This window comes from Anarrhichthys ocellatus, unplaced genomic scaffold (genome assembly GCF_004355925.1).
Source record: "Anarrhichthys ocellatus isolate YVR2014 unplaced genomic scaffold, GSC_Weel_1.0 scaffold13, whole genome shotgun sequence".
Taxonomy (NCBI): Eukaryota; Metazoa; Chordata; class Actinopteri; order Perciformes; family Anarhichadidae; genus Anarrhichthys; species Anarrhichthys ocellatus.
In genome coordinates this window covers 3949194-3968843 of record NW_022280043.1, presented here as the reverse complement: position 1 = coordinate 3968843, position 19650 = coordinate 3949194, and the positions used below count along the sequence as shown (strand labels likewise).

At 43.5% G+C, this 19650-nt stretch overlaps 1 protein-coding gene across 3 annotated transcripts in view; it reads left to right on the top strand.

Annotated features, from left to right (window-relative positions):
* efna4 (ephrin A4) overlaps positions 1-19650 on the top strand; it is a 35811-nt gene that overhangs the window by 13878 nt on the left and 2283 nt on the right. The window contains exons 2-5 of one of the 3 annotated variants that reach the window (XM_031853145.1): positions 4980-5278; positions 9020-9088; positions 14520-14546; positions 15062-17273. In XM_031853145.1, coding sequence (XP_031709005.1) covers positions 4980-5278; positions 9020-9088; positions 14520-14546; positions 15062-15144 — 478 coding nt within the window. In that variant the 3' untranslated portion in view covers positions 15145-17273. Of the gene's footprint in view, positions 1-4979; positions 5279-9019; positions 9089-14519; positions 14547-15061; positions 17274-19650 lie in introns of those variants that run through there. The other 2 variants (XM_031853147.1, XM_031853148.1) reach the window with 2 other exon arrangements.

Below are 19650 nucleotides of genomic sequence, written 5' to 3'. Positions count from 1 at the left end.
GGGGGGGGGGGGGGGGGGGGGGGGGGGGGGGGGGGGTGAAGTCCTTGTTTGTGCGCGTTGAGGGGAGTAAGCACCAGGTTAGACACAACATTGGTGTTTAGGCTGCGGACACAGCATGGCTTTGTGTGGGTGTGGAGGGGGGGCAGGGGGCACAGCTCATAGAGGGTAGGGGGGGGGTTGTCCTGATTCTGCTCTGTTTTACATCCACACAGAGAAAGATCAAGCAAGAGAGAGGAAATGGGAAACAAAACATTCTTGGAAATGGTGCAGTAGCACGTAGATGAGCTCTCTCTCGTTGTCTGAATCGTGGCTGAAGCACTGCAGGTGTATGGTTCCTTTCCTTTCTTCCTCTGAAGAAAGGAAAGCCTGTGGAGCAGGAGGTCACTGAGGCTTTGGAAACATCAAGAGCGAATGTTCTCTCGTTAGTTCTGCCTTGTTACCTCTTTCCTTCTGTACTGTCTTTGGGCTCTTTTTGTCATAAACTTCTTTCATACTTTCCATCAATTACTCCCCAACAGTACAGCAATGTCTGGTTTTATTCATCCAGATGTGTTGGTGTTTAGGTGCGTACATGTTTCTACAGTCCCTCTCTAGTCAGACTTGTGTTGAGATATGTTTGCACGCAATTCTTTGCGATTTAGTTACCGGATGCCACCAGAAAGTGGCACAGCAGCAATCGTTCGTAGGTCTCCACCAAACATTGGATTCCCTTGGATTTGTGATTATTGCAGAAAGTAATCTCTGTGGCAAACACAAGTTCATGATAATAACACGTTTTGTTCAGCAAGAAAATCTTCACAAATTTTATCTTCACAAAAGAACTACACCACGGTCTGGTGAGCGCGAGTATACACAGTGAAGCTGTGAAGATGGATTTGTCGTCTCATTTAACCACTTGTTATTAACCGCCTTCTTTAAGGCACGTAAAAGCTTTAAAAGTGGTGTATCTACTGTTGTATTTTACTCATTAAAATATCTTGTTTGTGTTAACCACAGACCTTATGTTTGGCATCAAACCAAAAACCCATTAAAACCAATAAATTGACTTTCATTTTTGCTGTAGGACTCATTCCTGCAGCATTATCGATGAATGCAGGTTGAAGTTGGTCAGCAGAGCAATATTTTGTGTCAAAATTCACCAGAATTAAACTGATTTACTTTGTCTCAGCAAAGCAAATCCACTGACCGCAGCAATTCCTTTTGAATTTATAGATTTTAAAAAACAACCGTGACACCCACAATCAGTATGTCAAAGTTGACGTTGTTTTATTCATTGCGATTAATGACTCGCCTGACGGCTACTCATCTGTCATCACCTCATAAATCCCACCCAAATCTGAAATAAACAAAAACACCATTTCCCAAAGTCATCCTCCCGCTTCACCACCAGAAGTGTAACTGCAGCCAGCATAGCGGCTAAAGCTGCGTCACGCTATGCCCAGCCGAGGCCCAGTGACCACAGCGTGCTGTGCCCAGTCAGCGTAGCGAGCAGAGTTAGCGATCGCCCTGCTGGGATCGACCATGGAAGAACTGAGGCTCCACCAAGCCTTTCGCTCTCCCGTCGTCACTACAGGGAACCAACACGCTTTTACTGTGGGCTTGTTATCGTTCCATCACGAGCGTGAAAGTGTTTATTAAAGCTACAGTATCTACAGTATACATTCATTTGGAATGCATGGTGCAGTGTAAGCATGTCATTAGCATTTTTCATTGTCGTGGAATGTTAGTACCCACCATGTTTATGTGCAGTACATGCGTTAAGTGCCCAAGTGTATTCAGTATGCATAGTACGCAGCTGCTCTGCGTGATGAGTATCTGCTCTGTATTCCTGAAGCCGTGTTGTGGGATTGTTGCGCCTTTAATTATTCTCTCATATTAAAGGATCAAAGGTCTCTGCCACAGTCAACCCCCTGCATTTCATTATAGCTGCGCGCACACACACGTGTGTGTGTGTGTGCACACTCCTTAACATGGGCACACTTTGGGAGGACATTGGTTATGTGCAATTTTTGAATTTTAAATGTGAGTTCCAGCAATTATAAAAGAGTTAAATGTTCGCCTTTTCAAGTTCTCCATTGAAGCGCCCAGCATGTTGTGTTTGATTCAGCCGCTCGGTGAGAGTTTTCTTTATCAACCAAGAGCTTGCACCAGTCCTCAGAAGGGTGTCACCGATCACCCTCTGGCATGAGGGATGGAGCATGTTTTATTCTCCTAAAGTACTTTCATGTCTGTGTGCACATTCACGCCTACATGTGCTTAAATACACAAGTGTGTGAGTGCCACTCTGTCTTTGCCCTCTCCCCTTTTGCTCCAGCACTGGACCAAACCAATCCTCTCCTCCGCTTCCGGAGGATTCTCCTGCTGATGGGCTGCTCCAGCACTGCACCCACAGCCCTTTGGTGCTCCCATGATGCCCCTGTGCTGTCACCACTCTGCTGCGTGGTGGCTGGCAGGAGGGGAGGATGCTGTGTGTAATTAGGGCGTACCCAAGCCTACCAGGGCAGGAGAGAGAGGGAACAGGGAGGAAGGAAGGGAAGAGGATCGAAAGAGGGCTGACAGTTTGACATCAGTAGAGCACACCGTCTGTGTAATTGCTGGCGTGCATATGGCGCAGGCCAAGGTTGGAGGCTTGTGGGAGGAAGAGGGGGTAACGTTGGATAGAGAGGAGTCAGAAATAGGAGGGAGAGCAGGGTGAGATGCAGCGTCTGAAGCAATGAGGGAAGAGTGCACGACATCCAAAGTGGGGGAAGAGATCGAGGAGAGGAAGGGGGTGAGGAGGAATGCAGATCAGGTGGTGGGGGGATGAAGTTTCAGGTGAATGACATGTATAACAGGGAATGCAGCATGTTGACATAGCACATGTCTATTATTACATACACATTGCCAATACGCGCACACACTGGCGCACTTCCACAGCTGGTGCACCGAAGTAAACATTTCTCTGCCTCGATGAAGCCTCAGAAAGCACCACAGGTAGTACGAAGAGTAAACGGGCTTGTGTGTGTGTGTGTGGGGGTGGGTGTGGGTGTGTGTGTGCACTTACGCCTACACTGGCTTATCTGCTTTTGTGTTCCCTTAACCAGACAATCAAGTTCCTTTGTTCGGCTGTAATTAGCACACACAGGTAATAGAGCTATCGGGACGAGGCCATACACACACACACACACACACACACACACACACACACAGAGGGGATATTGATCAGCAGAGAGTGTGTGTGTCCTGAGCGAGGGATCCAGATCGATGGTGTCCTGTCGTGTTGATAGATCGCCAATTCTGTGCGCTAGCTATTGAGCAGGAAGCAGCTTTTGGTGAGACCTGCCTCCAGGGTCTCACCTGCATCCCCACGATACACACACTTGTCTGCTCCATTATCTCACTCAGAAATATGCACCATGGCTCCCACATTCAGCTTCGAGGTTAACAGAAAAACTTGTATGTCTATTACATTTTTAGCCGTGCCATAACACCCTGTTTCTCTCTGATGGTCCCTCGTCATTTCTCCCCTCACTGCTCCATCCATCTTTGACACCCTCCGCTGACTTGCTGGACCATCTCAGTCTCCTGCTTCCTGTCATGTCTTATCTGTTTCATTTTACTGTTTTGTCATCTCTGTGTCCTCCTCCTTTCTGCATCCATTCCTCTTCTCATTTGTTCTTTGGGCCTCTTCTCTGTCCGCCTACTTGGCTTAAGACTACTCTGCAGTCCACCGCCTTCATCCCCTCCCCATTTTTTCTTTTCTTTTCTCCCATGTTCTCGTTCACTGACTCCCAGCACTCCCTTCCTCTCTCCTCCGCTCTGTCACCCCTCTAAAAAGACTCCCACTGATGGACCTGAACCTTCTGCCCAAGCCAAATTCTGCCCCTCATTCTTTCCTCCTGCACTCCATGCGAAGAGGAGCCCAATTAAAGTCCGTCTCTTCTCTTTCTTCCACTCAGTTGTTCTCCTCTCTGTGTGTCTCCACTCTCTGGGGTCGCTAATTAAAACGCTTCACTTTCTTTTCTCTTTACGCCACTTCTACGCCACACACACTTTTTTTTTTTTTCACCTGTTCATCCAATTTTCCTCTTATTTTAGCTTTCTTCATTTTTGGTGTGTTCCATCTCTCTGCCCTAACCTGTCTCAACAGCTCTGTTGTCGTCAGTCTCTCCATCTGTCTTCCTCTGGGTCTCATGTCACTTCATCACTCACATTCCTTCCCTTCATTTGTCACACATTTCTCTCCTCATTTAGTGTTTCTGCTTTGTCTTTTCATGCCGTTATGATTCATACAAAGTCTTGTGATTTCTTTCTTCCTGTTGAATTTGTCCTACATGGGTTTCCCTCAATCTTTCTCACATCTTCTCTTCCCCCATATTAGCTCGTACACGGGTAGCTCTTTATACTGCAGCTGACAGGAAGTCAGAAACTACAGTCTAAAGGAGCATGCATTATGCAGCTCTTCTGTTCTAATGATGCTGTCTTGTCCAGAGTTGTTGTTGTGCCTAAAGCCAGTCAACCTTGACAGAAGACGTGGTTGTGCATGCACATGCACAACCACATAGGTTTGTACATGCCTGTGTATATTTGTGGTGTGCAGTGGGAGAGTGAAGTTTATTTTACACTCAACTCCCCTCAGTGGTCTCAATTAGTATATGAAGGATTGTTTTTCTCGCTCAACACCGCTCCCTTGCTGGTCTGGAAGTAAAATGCACTCGTGTCATTGATATACATCGAATTGTAAAACATTCTTTTTAAGACCTGCACAACTTTGCTTTATCACTCTGTGTAATCGTTATGTGTAATATTGATGAACTATCCATCTGCTGTAACTATCCACGTTCCTTCGGGCACAAAGGAGTTATGGAATACCTGTCATCTGTCTTCTTTCTCTCTCTCTCTGATTAATCACCACCTCCCCTTCCCCTTCAGTCATGTATTACTCTGTACTCTATAATCGTTAAGTGAAATATTAATGTCGTTGTCGTTCTTCCTTCCAGGTTAACAGAAGGAGATCTGTCCATCCAGGTGAATCTGAATGACTACCTAGACATTATTTGCCCACACTACCCCGACAAGTGGACCCAGGGCCCCGGGCAGCCGGAGACGCTGGCCCTCTACCTGGTGGGAGAGGCCTCTTTCCAGGGCTGTGTGGAGACCAGAGGGGCCATCAAGAGGTGGGAGTGTAACACCCCCCATGCTGCGTTTGGACCAGTATGCTTTACTGAGAAGATCCAAAGATTCACCCCCTTCTCGCTGGGGTTTGAGTTCCTGCCAGGGCGCCACTACTACTACAGCTGTGAGTAGAGGATGTGTGTCCATACAAAAGCTGACAAAAAAACAAGTTTCTGGTTTGATCGGGACTCGTTTTGGTTGGTAAGGGCTGCAAAATAATTATGTGGACTATAAAGGAATCCATTAATTATCTATGAAATATCAAAAATTGGAAAAAATGTCCATCACAATTTCCTAAAAACCAAAGATGACATCTTCAAGAGTCTTGTTTTGTGCAACAGGAGAAATAAATAAGGCAAAGAAAAGTGTCTTATCCTTTCAACTAAGAAAAAATGACTTCAATCCCTTGAAAACTTGGATTAGGATCTTAAGTATTCCACAGGGAACAGTGTGTAGCCTTTAGGGTGATCTATTGCCAGACATGGAATATAATAAAGAAGTATGTTTTCTTTAGTGTACAAACACCTGAAAACCGTGTTTTTGTTACCGTAGAATCATCCGTCTATCTACATATAGATAGACAGCTGCCATGTTTCTACAGAAGCCCAGAACGGACAAACCAAACACTGGCTCGAGATAGCACCATTCACAATGTCACCTTTTCGTGTCGGCCACCGTAATTCTTCTTCACTTTTGTCACACAGGAGAAGTTTCAGTTCGTTGCAATCTGCAACATCAGCGCTAGATGTAACCAAATCGTACACACTAACTTTAAATGTTCATGACTCAATAAGCAAAAATCTACGTTCAAGCTTTGAAAACGGCGAGCATTTCATAACATCCCATCCTTTGGTAGCCCTAACTACAAGTTCAACACTAAAGACTCACATAATCTGCTTCATCAGGACTTCTTATTGCTAATAGTCACTAATTGATTCATAGTTGCAAATTCATTTCCTGTCATATCTCAGACAGAGGTTCAATACATGGCTAAAGATTTGCCTTTTTAATATGCAAAGAGCGTTATCAGGTACTGTCTTGTGAAAAACGTTGTTTCATTCTATTTCTATTCACAAAAAGAGATACGATTTTAACATTTCATTATTAGACTCTGACACCTGTGTTGGTGGAAGTGTGGCGGACAGGAAGCCCGAGATGTTGAAAGAATTCAAAGATTGAGTGCGTTTCACGAGGCTTTGAGCGTCTGCAAACTGCAGCTTATAGCATTAATGTTTTCCATAAATTCACGCTGCATGACCATAATTTGATGTTTTCTTAAACCTGTAGGCTGTTAAACAATTTTAGTGATGGTATCTTCTTTCCCCATTACACTCCCCTGTGCTCCTCTCCCCTCACTCACTTATCTCAAACCACTGGAGGGAGAAAAGGGAGGGAAAGACGGGAGATTTTAAAAGGTGGCTGTAAAATCAGTTGACAAATTCTGGTGTCAGTCCAACCAAAAGGAGTAGGACATGAAACAAGGCAGAGAATGAAAGAGTCAAGTGAACGCATGGTATGGAAGGGTGACAACAAAGAGACACAGGGGCCGCGCAGTGTAGGAGGAAGAAATGGAGATCAATACGGGACGACAGTGAGGGGGGGGGGGGGACAGGGAGAGGGTGTTAGAGAAGCGTGGAGGAGTGACAGAGGGAGAGAGAGCAAAAGATGGACACAGTCTGACAGGACAGGGGGGGGGGTTCAGATGAGGGGAATCCACATTGGAGAGAGAAAAGGGAGAGCAACAAAAGCGACGGAGAAAAGGGATGGATGAGACGAAGAGAAAGACAGAATCTTTACATAAATTACTGTTGCGGGACAATGGAGCATTGTGAGTGCATGAGAGAGTGCTTCCACCCACACACACACACACGTGTATATATGTACACACACTGAGCTATTGTGGTTGTTCAGACCCATTCAGAGAAAAGCAACAATGGCTGTCCCCCCCTCCCTGGTCGGGCCACATTGGGCTCACAGCGATTGTGTGTGTTTTGTCCACATCAAAGATAAGGCGTAAACTTGGTCCAAATGTCTGGCTCTGTGTGCTGAATGGGCCCGCAGCACTGGAGACAGTATAATGGCATTAGCCTGGGAGAACAGTACAATAGTATTAGAAACACTAATGTCATTAGTTGGCTCAGTCTGAGCTGGGCTCAGCCCCTCTCTACAGCTCCCACAGACACTGTCAACCCACTGTCTCTGGGTCTCTGCCTGACCTGCTGACCTGCTGACCAACAACCGCTGGTTCTCCATTTCTGTTCCCTAGAAAACAGGAAACACCTCAACATCCTCTGACGGTCCGCAGCTCTGAGCATGGAACCATTCTAGGGGGATAGTTTCCAGGGGACGCCTAAAACTGAAGAATGCAGTAGTAATTAGCCAAAGGCACGAAATTATGCAATGACATTGTTGACACCAAAATAAATTTTGGATTTTTGGAAACCGGAAGTGAGACGAGAGGGTGGAGCTAAGTACAACCGAGTGCTGAATATGGCATAGTTGGATCAAAAAGGTAACGATTAACTTTAAAGAATTGAAAACACACTTTGAAAGGGTTAACGTTGTATGACGAACACCAAGACCAGACAACGCAGTGGAAACCTGTCAGTCACGAGGTAGCCACACCGTAACGCATACCCAGCTTTATGGTCTATTTTACTCTAAATGGGACCATCATTTACTAAATGAACACCATGTTTTATTGAAGAAGACTTGAAACTAGCGATTGAGACCATAAGCTCATGTTTACAACGTGTGCTGAGGTAACAAATCAAGTGAGAAGTAAGGTCATTTCCACGAGACAGTCAGACTTCTTCTTGCGACCAGAGGAGTCGCCCCCTGCTGGCTATTAGAAAGTTTAAGGCACTCCCGCATTGGCTTCACTTTTCAGACCCGGAGGGTTGCCACCTGTTGTGCACTGGAGGTTTGAAGTTCTCACATCACGCTTGTGTAAGTTGCATGCTAGACCGTGATTGGCTTTCAAACTAGTTGTGATGTCACGAAATCCTGCCCGTTCTCGTACGTGTTAAACTGAGATTTTAGGTGAACTTTCAGCAGACAGCCTTCTAGTGTCAAACTGGGCAACTTGTGATGTGTTGCGTAGGACTTGCAGAATTTCTAGATTTGCTAGTACTTTCTGTTTCTGGTGAAAGTGCTTCTGTGTTTGCTTGTTTCATTATTTGCAGTATTTTGTTTTCTAAATTTGACGCATTTGCCGTCAAAATGGTGAAGCTGTTTAGTCTGTGAGCCTCCCAGCTGCAGTACATAGTGCCTTATAACAGCCTCACTGCCAGTCTGTGCTGTATCTTATACGTTGAAATTACTGATACAAAGTGGGACAGACTGTTGGCGATCATACACTCAGCTTGTGTGGTGGGTCCCTGTAGAGTTAGCAGCTGTTTGTGAATAATTCAAATGTAAAGCCATTTAGCTGCAGTTTCCAGACAGAAGTGTTTTGTAAAAGCAATACCAAACTGACAGGTAATACAGCTGATGTTTGCCAATTTTCCCTTGAGAGCCGTGATCAGTATTGACATCAAAGCGGTTACATTTTTTTTTTATGCTTGCACTCTCGGCAGTGTATGTTATTGTTCGTCGTGCAGATCGTGTCCCTGTGAGAGGAAGATGGTGTGATTCTTTTGTATTGAGGTATTGATTTGGTAGAAACAGGAAAACATACTTGCTGCTCTTTAGCTTTTCTTGTCATAAGTATTCTTCAAAAGTACAGAGAGAGATTTGATGGGAAGATTTTTACCCAGCATATCTGAATTTCTCTTTTTATTTGACACATTAGCATTTTGACTAACCGTTTGTCGGGTTTAATAGGTAAGCAGCATATTAAAATCTCCCTCCCTCCCTCCTCTAGCTCTACCCGCAGATGAAGGCCCTCCTCTGCCATGTATGAAGTTGCGTGTCACCGTGTGCTGCGAGCCCAGTGAGTACACTCCTCATTTCATCTGCTCTTCCTTTCATGCGCCCTCTTTGTAAACCAGGAGACTCCTCTCTCTGCCTCTCTCTTCTCTACTACCAGGGCATGATATTTAGACTGCTCCTCACCCCTACTACTATTCCTTCTCTCTCTCTCTCTCTGAAGAACTGCAATGCTCTCATCCTCCATTTTTATCGAGGAAACTAAATTCATCTTTACCCTTCAGAATCTTGTATTATCTTTAACATTGTAAAATTAGATTTAGCCCACTCTCCACTCCACGTTGGCTTTTAAAACTAATTGGATTGAGGGTTTTTTCTCTCTTCTCCCAGCCCTCCTCCTGGTCTCCCCCACTCTCCATCTCTCTGTCGCAGTGTGAAATTCCCAGAGTTGATCTAATCCAGAGCGCGCCTAGAGTAATGTTAGTCTTCCAGTCCAGTGAGCTGCCCATTCCGGTTGGGAATGTTGCCCAGTCGCTGTGGGAATCCCTGTACAGTTGGTGGTGTGTGTGAGCATTTCTGCGTGTATGACCATTTTTCTGTGTGTTTATGCATGGGTCTATGAGCCTGTGTGTGTGCGCGCGTGCCCCCTCATATGCTGGTCTGAGACGTCTGTCCCAGTTCCCATCCCAGTGCTAGCTGCAGGGGGCTTGTCGTGCTGTCCCAGGCTGAACTAACACACACTTTTTCCAGGAGAGCTGGACGCAAGGTTGTGTGTGTCTGCGTGTGTGGGAGACCCATTCACTTCATTTCTACACGTCGTCTAACGAATACCTCCCAACCACACCGCCTTGATTAAATTCATGTCACTTTTGTGTAAAAGAGAAAAATATTAAAAACCAGTATAAAAAGAGCCCCATCCGTCTCGAATGAATTCTTAAATGCCATCTCTGTTCCGGCGCGAGACGGGGAGTAATTTGCTGCGTTATTACCAGAGTGAAGGCTGATGACTTTTTTTGAAATGTTAATTATCCTGCTGTCATTAATTAGAAATACCACAGATAGTTGTTCAGTGAGAAAATGCTAATGTAGTCTTCTGACCTTCTGACAGTATTCCCAGATCAGCCTATCTGAGCCAGAAATAACCTAAATATTTGGAATCACCTGGACTACGCATGCGGGGAGACACATGCACACACACTTGACTTTACCGTTAAAGCCCATTACTTTACATTAGAAAGGCTTCCACCAAGAAAGATTCACATACTTCCATCTACTGTTTCCTTTTCTCATTTTTTTTTCTCTCCCTCTCATCCTGTTCCTTCACCAAAACTAATCCCGACTAAATGTCAGGATCTCCCTCTCGTTGTCTTCCACTCCTCCCGCTCTTTCTTTCTAGTCTTCAGTCATTCCTGAAGTGGCACTAATCCTCCCCTTCTCTCTGTCTCCTCAGCTCTCTCCTCCCTTCCTTGTTTTTTTATGATCTTTCGCTACTGGAGCAAAACTAATCTAGGCACCATCCATGGCAGTCTCTCACACTTCCTCCTCCTCCCTCCCCCTTTGACTCCGCCCCGCCCCCACCCAATTCCTCCTCCACCTTTCTCTGTGTCTTCTCTATCTCTTTGTTGTTTCTCCATATCTACCACACAGTAATTCGCCGACTCCCCTGTCCTCGATTCGCTCAATCTATGTCATGTGCATGCTGTGCGGCGAGTGCGTTGGGATGAGAATACATGAGGCCGGAGAGAGAAGAGCAAACGAGATGGATGAAAGTGGAGATTGAGGAGAGCTAGAGGGTCTCTCTCTCTTTCGCTTTCTCTTTGACTGTCCATTAGTGGCGGTTTACCACAGCTGTTGTGTTGTTCCCTGTGGTAACACCTTACATACCCTCTGGTTGCTTCCTGCTCAGGTTCCCTTTTATCTGACAGGTAGCATGGTAGCAGGGCTGTGTGTGTGTGTGTGTGTGTGTGTGTGTGTGTGTGTGTGTGGCCCTCGGTGATGGCAGCCTCTCGTCCTTCAGCTACATCTTATCTCGTATCTAAACTTCAACCCGTGCACCTCCCTCCTTGTCTCCCCAAACTTTATTTCTTCTTCTGACAAGCATGTGATTAAACGGTATTTCCATGTGGGTATGCCCTGTTGTGGGTGTTTGAATTAATTATCAGAGAGTACAAACACACACACACCTACACACCTGCCTCACACTGGTCTGAAGGACAGAGTGATGACAGTGAGAGGGTCCGTCAGTTACGCTGTCATTGCTCCAAGGTCAGCTACCACTCGCCTGTCCCTCGGTCTCCTCTCCAGTGTGTGAATGTGTGTTTATCTCCTTAATTTAACCCAAGAACACAACAAACCAGGCAGGACAGATTCAGTGGTGCAGGGAGCTCCTAATGACTGTGTGTGTGTGTCTGTCTGTGTGTCATGTTTCCTCATCCTGGTTGTTCCTCGCGGCAGTATAGAGCTTGGCTTTGTAGGTGTTGGTTATGTTTTTTGCCGTAGCGATGTGTGCGATGATGTTTATTTGAACACAACGCTGTCACGAGTCATGCCAGAGAAAGTGCTTTGCCGAAAGGTGCTTGAGCCCGTGTTGCATCAGAAAAACAAGGCGCTGAATCGTCATCAGCAGACTGGTGTCTTGTAAAGTCTTTGCCGCCCTGCAGCCATCTATTGCATCTCTCACCGACTCGCTTCGCCTCTCACTCCATACTTACCTTTTCTTGCTGCAACTTCTCCCTAAAACTCCTCCTGTTGTGTTTATCCCTCTTCTTCACCTTGTCGCTCTGCCTCTCTTCCTTTCTCTTTTCTCGCCGTCCTACTGTGAGAAACCATTATAGACCAACTTCCCTCTCTCTCTAATTGATTCCCGTTCTCTCTCCTCTCTTTTCTGTCGTCGTCCCGCTGTGAGCAGTCCATTGCATTCATTTCAATTTGCAGGGCTTCACCATTTTCCCCATTTTCTTTCTCTTTTTTTTTTCTGCTAGTTTTTTTTTTTTTTTTTATTTCTTACATCGCTGTCCTCCTTTACCCCCTCCCCTCTCTCCCAAATACCTTTGTACCCTCTGAACTCGATACACACAAGGACACAATACGAACGCTTGCTTGCTCGCTCGCGCGCGCGCGCGCGCGCACACACACACACACACACACCCACACCGCTTGCCCAGCCGAGTTCTCTCGGACGCTAAACTCGACACTCAAAATTTTACTTTAGCCGCTTTCGTCAATTCGCGTTTTTCGTTCGCGTATTTTCTTTTATTTTTAGTAAAGTGCTAATGGTCAGGGTTGGTTAGCATTAGCTCCTGCGTGTGTAAAATGGCGGCATAAGAGGAGAGGTGGGATGGTGGAACAGTGTCTCTCTGCAGGGGCGTTCTGCCTACTGGAGACACACACACACACACACACACTGCACTGGCATGCACACACACACACACACACTCGCACACTTAGCCATGGTTGTGCATGTACAGTTACACATGCTGCATGTTTCTGACTGCAGTGCAGAGGCGGCACTGTTCTTGCAGTCACGCCACCATGGACGCCATTTTGTGGCGGCGCTCACCCAGACTGAAATCATGATGTTGACACAAAGTCGTGGTCCTCAGTGTTCGGTTTTTTTTGTGCAAATGATGTGATTATAGACCGATCAAAACACGCATATCTCACACAGCCGGGTAAACACAAGGCATTTAACATTTTAGTTTCCAAATGCGGTGTGGCGCTACACACACACACACACACACGCGCGTGCGCTAATTGATGCTTTTCAGTAAAGTGTTTTTCCTCTTTCCAAGTAAATTATAAGTTTGATTTCAAAACATATTTATTGTTTTCATAATGTAATCCTTTTTTTATTGCTTCGTTTGCCGCATCCAAAATATCCACAATAAAAACTCACTAAAGTTAAGGAGTTGAGGTTATAAAACCAGGTTTTTCTTTTAAATTACATATTATTTTGTCAATTTATTTTAGAAACATTTTTTTTTTTTTTTTTTATTAAAATCATACATACACTGCAGATCAACGCAAAGGACAGCTAATTAATGAATATTCTTGAGTTGTTAAATTGCATTAAAACATGGGTTGATTGCAGAAATGCTACATTTTTCATAAAAAAATTAACATAATGATGATTTTTATTATCTGATTTAGTATTCCAGTGCTATTTAAAGCCTGAAATGTCTGGCTATTTCTCTTTTCTGTTTGCTTTGATTTCCTCCCTACAAACACTCACAGTTACATCCACACACACACACTCGGATGCACACACACCGGCTCAGTCAGAGGCCCCGACCCAGCATGCTATTTAATGCTTCGTTAACCCCTAGACGGTCGTTAGTTGTACGGGACCTGGGAGTAATTTAGTGTCTCATGTCTGTCGGAGCGTCATGTTGCTACAGAGACCTGTAGGGATGGGATGGCTATTCCAGACAAACACAATGTTTGGACACTAAGCCCTCATTAATAAACCCTTTCTCCCTCTGTGTGGCTGTAGAGCAGATGAGCTCAGTGTCCCATTTCCTCTCCCATAATCCGTCAGTCGCAGTGGGATGTGAATAGGTGGTAGTTTTCCTGGAGACATCAATACACACTTTGTCTTCACGTGTGTGTGTGTTTGAGTCTTTGAGGTTGCACTGTCATAGATGGGTTCAAGGCCGTATCGATTTAATAACGGTTGCAATTGTGCAGCCTCATCCCTGTTCCCTGACCTTTCTCTCGCACTACGTTACACGGCAGTTCCTTTTTCTGAGAGGTTTTAACCATATCGGCTTTTTATTCTCACCACCTGTATTTCTTTTCCTATTCGTCTTCTCTTCACCAGCTCTCCCACCCCTCCCTATCCCTTCATCCCACTCATCCTTCCCTCCATTATTTCCTTTTAGTCCGCCCCCTGCTGAGAAAGTGACGTCCAGACACAAACACCCCCCTATCCCGTCTCTTTCTCTCCCTCCCTTTTCTCTCTGTCTGACCTTGTTTCAATCTTTCCAGCCTTCTTTTTCTTTTTTTTTTCTTTTTTTTTCTTTCGCCATACTTTCTCACTCGGATCTCCTCTGCTCTCTCTTTCATCTTCTGTCCACTTCTTGGTTTCGCTCTGTCATTTTGAATTTTCGTGTGTTTTTTTTTTTTTCCCCCTTTTTCATTTCCTGTATCCCCTCTGTATAATCTCCATCATTCTTACTCCTACTAATTTACATAACACTATCTTTTCCTGTTGCCATGCTTCTCAAGCGCTTTTTTTATCCGACCTTTAAGAGAATTTGCATAGGGGACATATTTAGTGTTGCGCAGCCAGTCAGTACACATTTTTCATGGCGTAAGGCTTTGAGTAATGGTAAATACCTTCCCTTGGTCATTTGTCTGTTTCTTGCTCCTTTTGTTCCAGGAAGCAGTGGCTTTATTGAGAAAGTTAAGCACACAAAAATGACTAATCAGCATCTTGTTTCTTTGGCTCAACTTTATCTAAATCTTCTCTCTGTGCTCTCTCTCTCCTACTACAGCATTAGAGGGTTCAAAACAAACACGAGGTGAGATGCAACATTTCAAACCCAATGTATTCTTAAACGCAGGTGTCTCCATGATGTTTTCTCTGCCCATGTGGTTCATTTGCATGACTTGATTATAGCAAGAACGCGGCACATCATCTGTATGAAAACATGACGGTGAGAAACTACATACAAATCTACTTTAATTAATCAGTCATGCAAATTAGTCAAATGGAAAATGCTCCTCCTTCTCTCTTCTGGGAAGTTTTTCCACAAGATATTGGAACCTGGCTGCAGCAATTTGCACCCATTCAGCAACAAGAGCGTTGTCGATACAGAGCAATAAGACTCGCACTCTGTGCTCCAATTCATCCCAAAGTTGTTCTACGGCTACGCCAATCTTAGAAACCAAAGACCTTCTATAACTTGTTGTCACAAAGTTAGGAGGCATACCATTGTTTATAATATCTTTATATGTTGTAACCTTATCATTGTCATAAGTTGCAATTAAAGCGGCTAGTCCAAGCTGTTTCATAAAGGTTCCGTCTCTCTTCCAGGAACTGTACATGAAAGCAGAGGCTCCTCCCTGAGGACGGCTTCACCTCCACTCCTCCTCGTCCTCTTATTGCTGACTACCTGACTTCCTCATCCGTCCTCACCGCTGACCTCGCACCCGTTTTCCCCAAGATTGGGAGATTTTTTTGTTGCTCACCCATCAAGTACACAATGCAATCTACACTCGGGACAGTGAATGACACAATGCAATCTATGCTAAGCTACTGCAAATGACTCGTATTGCCTTGCGACTGGTTTACCTTTGAAATTCGAGAAAGAATCCGTTTCTTCTCCAGAATGTTACTCAGGGACCGACGCGCTGAATCACAGTGATTCATTTCTTGTTCTTTTTCTCGCACCATTTGTGTCAGCAGTAACACAGAATATTACACGCACAGTCATAAGACTCAGAGCCCACTCTGAAGCCAGAAGACCAATGACTCTGCCGGGAAGCAAGTTTTCCCACTTTTTCATCTCCACTTCTCATTTTTTACTTATTTTGCTTCTTTTTGAGAACCTGCGTCGTGTTAAAAAGTGGCCTCGTAAACAGAAGCTACTGTACTGAGCGGTTCAGGTCGGAGGTCAGTCTGCTTTATTTCTCTACATGGTGATACATAAATAACTGACACATTTGAACTGTTTCAGTTGCATCTCATTAAGATAGACGTGTTTAAAAACAGTTTTTAACCAATTAGATTTAGGAAATAAAGGTGTTTTAGGAGCAATTGGGCAATATTCTGGAATCATCAAGCAGGGCTGCTGCGCCCCCTACTGGGATCAAACTGGTTGAACTGGAGTTGGACTGGGATGGCCATGAACTGGACACACAAGTTAGACACTAGTGCTGTATCGTAATAATGGGACCTGGGACAGAGTTTGTCCTCTCTGATCGGACCCCCCCTGTTGTTCTGCCTCCCCACTCCTCTCTCTGCCTCAGAATATAGCACAGAACAGAGGGGTTTATGGGTAAATGGAGAGCCTCGCCTCGCTCCACTGAACACACTGCGGACCACTGAGGAGGCTGATTGGTGAACAACCAGGTGTGCAGATATGCACACATGCTTTTTGTTCTTTTTGTTGTTTGTTTTTACACAGGATCCTTGATTTTAGGTTTTACTGTATAGTTAATATATTCTACAAAATGAGATATATTAACTACATAATTCAACATTTTAGTCGGAACTGATCTCTCGAATTTAAGTGCAAAAAATGTGACATACACAATGACTTGTATTCTGGATATATATGCATTTACTGGTATTTTCAAATTGCTCTGCTACAGTGTAGTTTCACAAATTAAATATGATTTTTGCCAAACGTTTTTTTAACAAATTGCCCAAATTGACTGTCACAGATTAAGAAAATATCTATTAATCAATGAAAATTATTTTTTTTTAATTGAAATTCGAGATAATGTAGGTGTATTTTTATTGAAATTAAATTAAATTAAGTTTATATATTTATGGTTGCATAATAATTTCCCCACAATTTGAGTGACTTAAGCTCTGAAAATCTATAGTTTAAGTGTTTCATTTATTAAACAATTTATTCTATCTTAAAAAGAATATACTCCATTGTTAGCACTTCTGTATGCTGTAACTCACACCAGTCATGCTATTTTTTTTAAAGTCATCTTTTTCTTAGGTTTATTTCCTAAATGAATGAAAAAACCAAATGTTTGAAGATAAAGAATAATTTCAAAGACGTAGACTTTTACAATCATGTACAACAAGGAATTTGTTTTTCATTTCTTTGCGTGTGTGTAACGTGTTCTGCTTTCACATTCTAGTGAAGAATGTAGCTTCTTCTGTGAAGAGCCAACTGCAATCTGAGCCTTTTTTGTATGTGACAACAAAAATAAATATGATTGCATTTAAACGCTTTGAGTCGATTTGTCAGTTAAACTTTTAGAAGTATTGATTGTTTTATGCAACCGCGAGTCTCTGTGAGAACACACACACACACACACAACTTTATTTGCGGAACACACACGTCAAGTGTAATACATGTGTATTTTCGATAAGGAGACTTCAGGGACTTGAAATGACCTTGTGGTGCAAGAGGCCATTGTAATGTGAGTAACTTGGTGGAATATTGAGCTGAGTTTTTATCTCTGGGCAGCCAAAGCCTGATAAGACTCCTATAGACTCCCGGTATTAAGACCCTGAAGCATCGTTGCAATACATCAACCTTAAAATAGTAACTGTATTTATTGTCGGTGAGGGGGAATACAGGGCAAGAGGTGGTGTTTTTGTTTCGTAAATATAGAAGTGTACATAAAGATAAGCTGTAAATGTATTTCCATTTATGTAGGCTGTAATGTAGAGCCTCTTGTGAAGCCAGAGAGGCAATTTCCTGGATAATATGGCTAATACTTCTATTTCATGGTTTATGATCTCTTCTGATGACATGTTTGTCACTGTTGAGGCATGTTATGAGCTGGCTTTGATTTTGACCTTCACAAAGACATTTCCAAAGCTTATGTTTTCCTTCTGCTTCCATTGTGAATGATGAAGTGAGCATACTGAAGTCAGCAGGGCGATACTTTCAGACTGGCATTAAAGGAAGCCACTGCAGTAAAGGGAGCCTGTGTCCACTTGCATTTTATGTGTAAAAACTGTACGGCTGTTTATTCCAGCAGAAGCATGCACAAACCAACACTTTAATGTAATAGTGTGATATTGAGTTTTTTTATGTTTTATCTTTGATTCCAGACAGGAAAAGCTTGAACAATGTCTGCTGTGCATCAATGTGCTGGAACTGAACTCGCTCTCCGAAATAAACGTCATAATTATGGACAGATGTTGCCATATTATCTAAATTTAGAAGATCATGAAAATCCCACGTCAAAGCTTCCTCAGAGGCTCTCTGGGGTGACTGGGATCATAAACAATTTCTGGGATGACAAATTTAGTTTTTAACTATCTGTCTGACTAAAAAAAAATAAAAACAATCCTTGTTGCATATCCATATCGCAGCTCTCCTTTTCCACCAATGGCACTGTAATTACACTGCATCATATTTCTACACAGCAGGCTCTTTTCCCACAAGTTGGCCTATATTTAATTGGACATCGGCTGAACATTTAAGGCTCGGATTGCCTGTGTGGATTACATCTTCAGAGATACAAAACTCTGGCTATTAATAGAAGCAAACGATGCCTATATAATTGTATTGTAATTACTTGAACAAAGACATTTTTATGGGCGCACTCACAGGTCAATATATTTTAAGGGTTACGATAAATTATTATTAAATACTTGAATGCATTTTACAGCAGAAAATGTACCTGCTGAAATACATTTGAAGATATATTTTTGCTGTATTTGTTACATCAACCTATCAATCCATCCATCTTGTATTGGTTTTTAAATCCTTGCAGGGTAACATGTAGGAGTAGATGTCCTGGACACATGCGTCTAGAACCTTTCCTAGAATTTTGGAAGGATGTTTTCACAGTTACGCGTTTCTCAGCGTGTAATCAACACCTTGATCGGCGGCGTTCATCATCCTCGTTGTGAATGCTGACCAGTGTGTATTTCACGTACTTCAGAATCAAGGTGAACTGAGGTGAGAGGGCAGCCCTGTTGTAGGAAAACTTAAGATCACGTGGTCCTTAAGAAAATATGTTGGCTTTTTATTTTGATTCTATTGAAGTCACAGCATCCATAATCCTCTGGGAGGTGAAGTGATACAAGGCCAAACTGGCTTTGTCTGGACATTCTCTCCTTGGAGGCATTCCTCATGTATATTTTAACAAAAACATCCAAAGATTGTGAAGAATATTATGCAGTCAGCACTGAAATTGTACCTTAAATATGTTATTCTAGACAAGCTAAATCTTGTTAAGATCCTGTATTTATTTTTGATGGTATTTTTCTGACTACTTTTGCTGTTTCCTTTTCACAGAGATAGGGCGATACAATTTATTGACTAGCAGAGCCATTTAGAGATTTCAAGGGTGCCAAAACCCACTGATCTTTCCAGCTCACTATTCTAATGTTTACTTGTCATTCCTGCCAACTTCCAAAACCTTTTTGCATCAGGAAATGTGACTGAATCCCAGTTTGAAATCTCCTGATCCTCTCAAACAGCTCTGGACATAAAGCATCTTCTAGCATGAAGAAGCAGAAGCTGTGAGAACAGGAAAATAAAGTCTTGTCCTGGTATTCTTCTGTTGGGTGCCATCGCTCCCCTATATCAATAAGCAGCATCGCTGTGTTGTCTTCTCCTCAAGGTATAACATCTGAGCTGTGTGTGCATTCCTGCAAAAGAGCTCCGAACGCTTTTGGTGGAGACTTTCACAAAGTCGAGGACTTTGTTAAAGTCTCCACCAATCAGCCAAATGTCACTCAACATCTTGCAAATATTGCGTCAACTTTTTCAATACTTGATAATCAGAGACAGTATATATATTTCCCCGGGTGAATATTTGATCCTTCATGCAGTGCAGAGTAAAAGACCGACTTAACACGCGACAGTAAATCTGTGAAGCAGACCCTCCATATAAACTCCTTTAGAGTCTTCAAAATCCAGTTTAAGAACAGCCCTTTTATTTATTCATGGCGGTTTCACGTCACTTGTTTTCCCA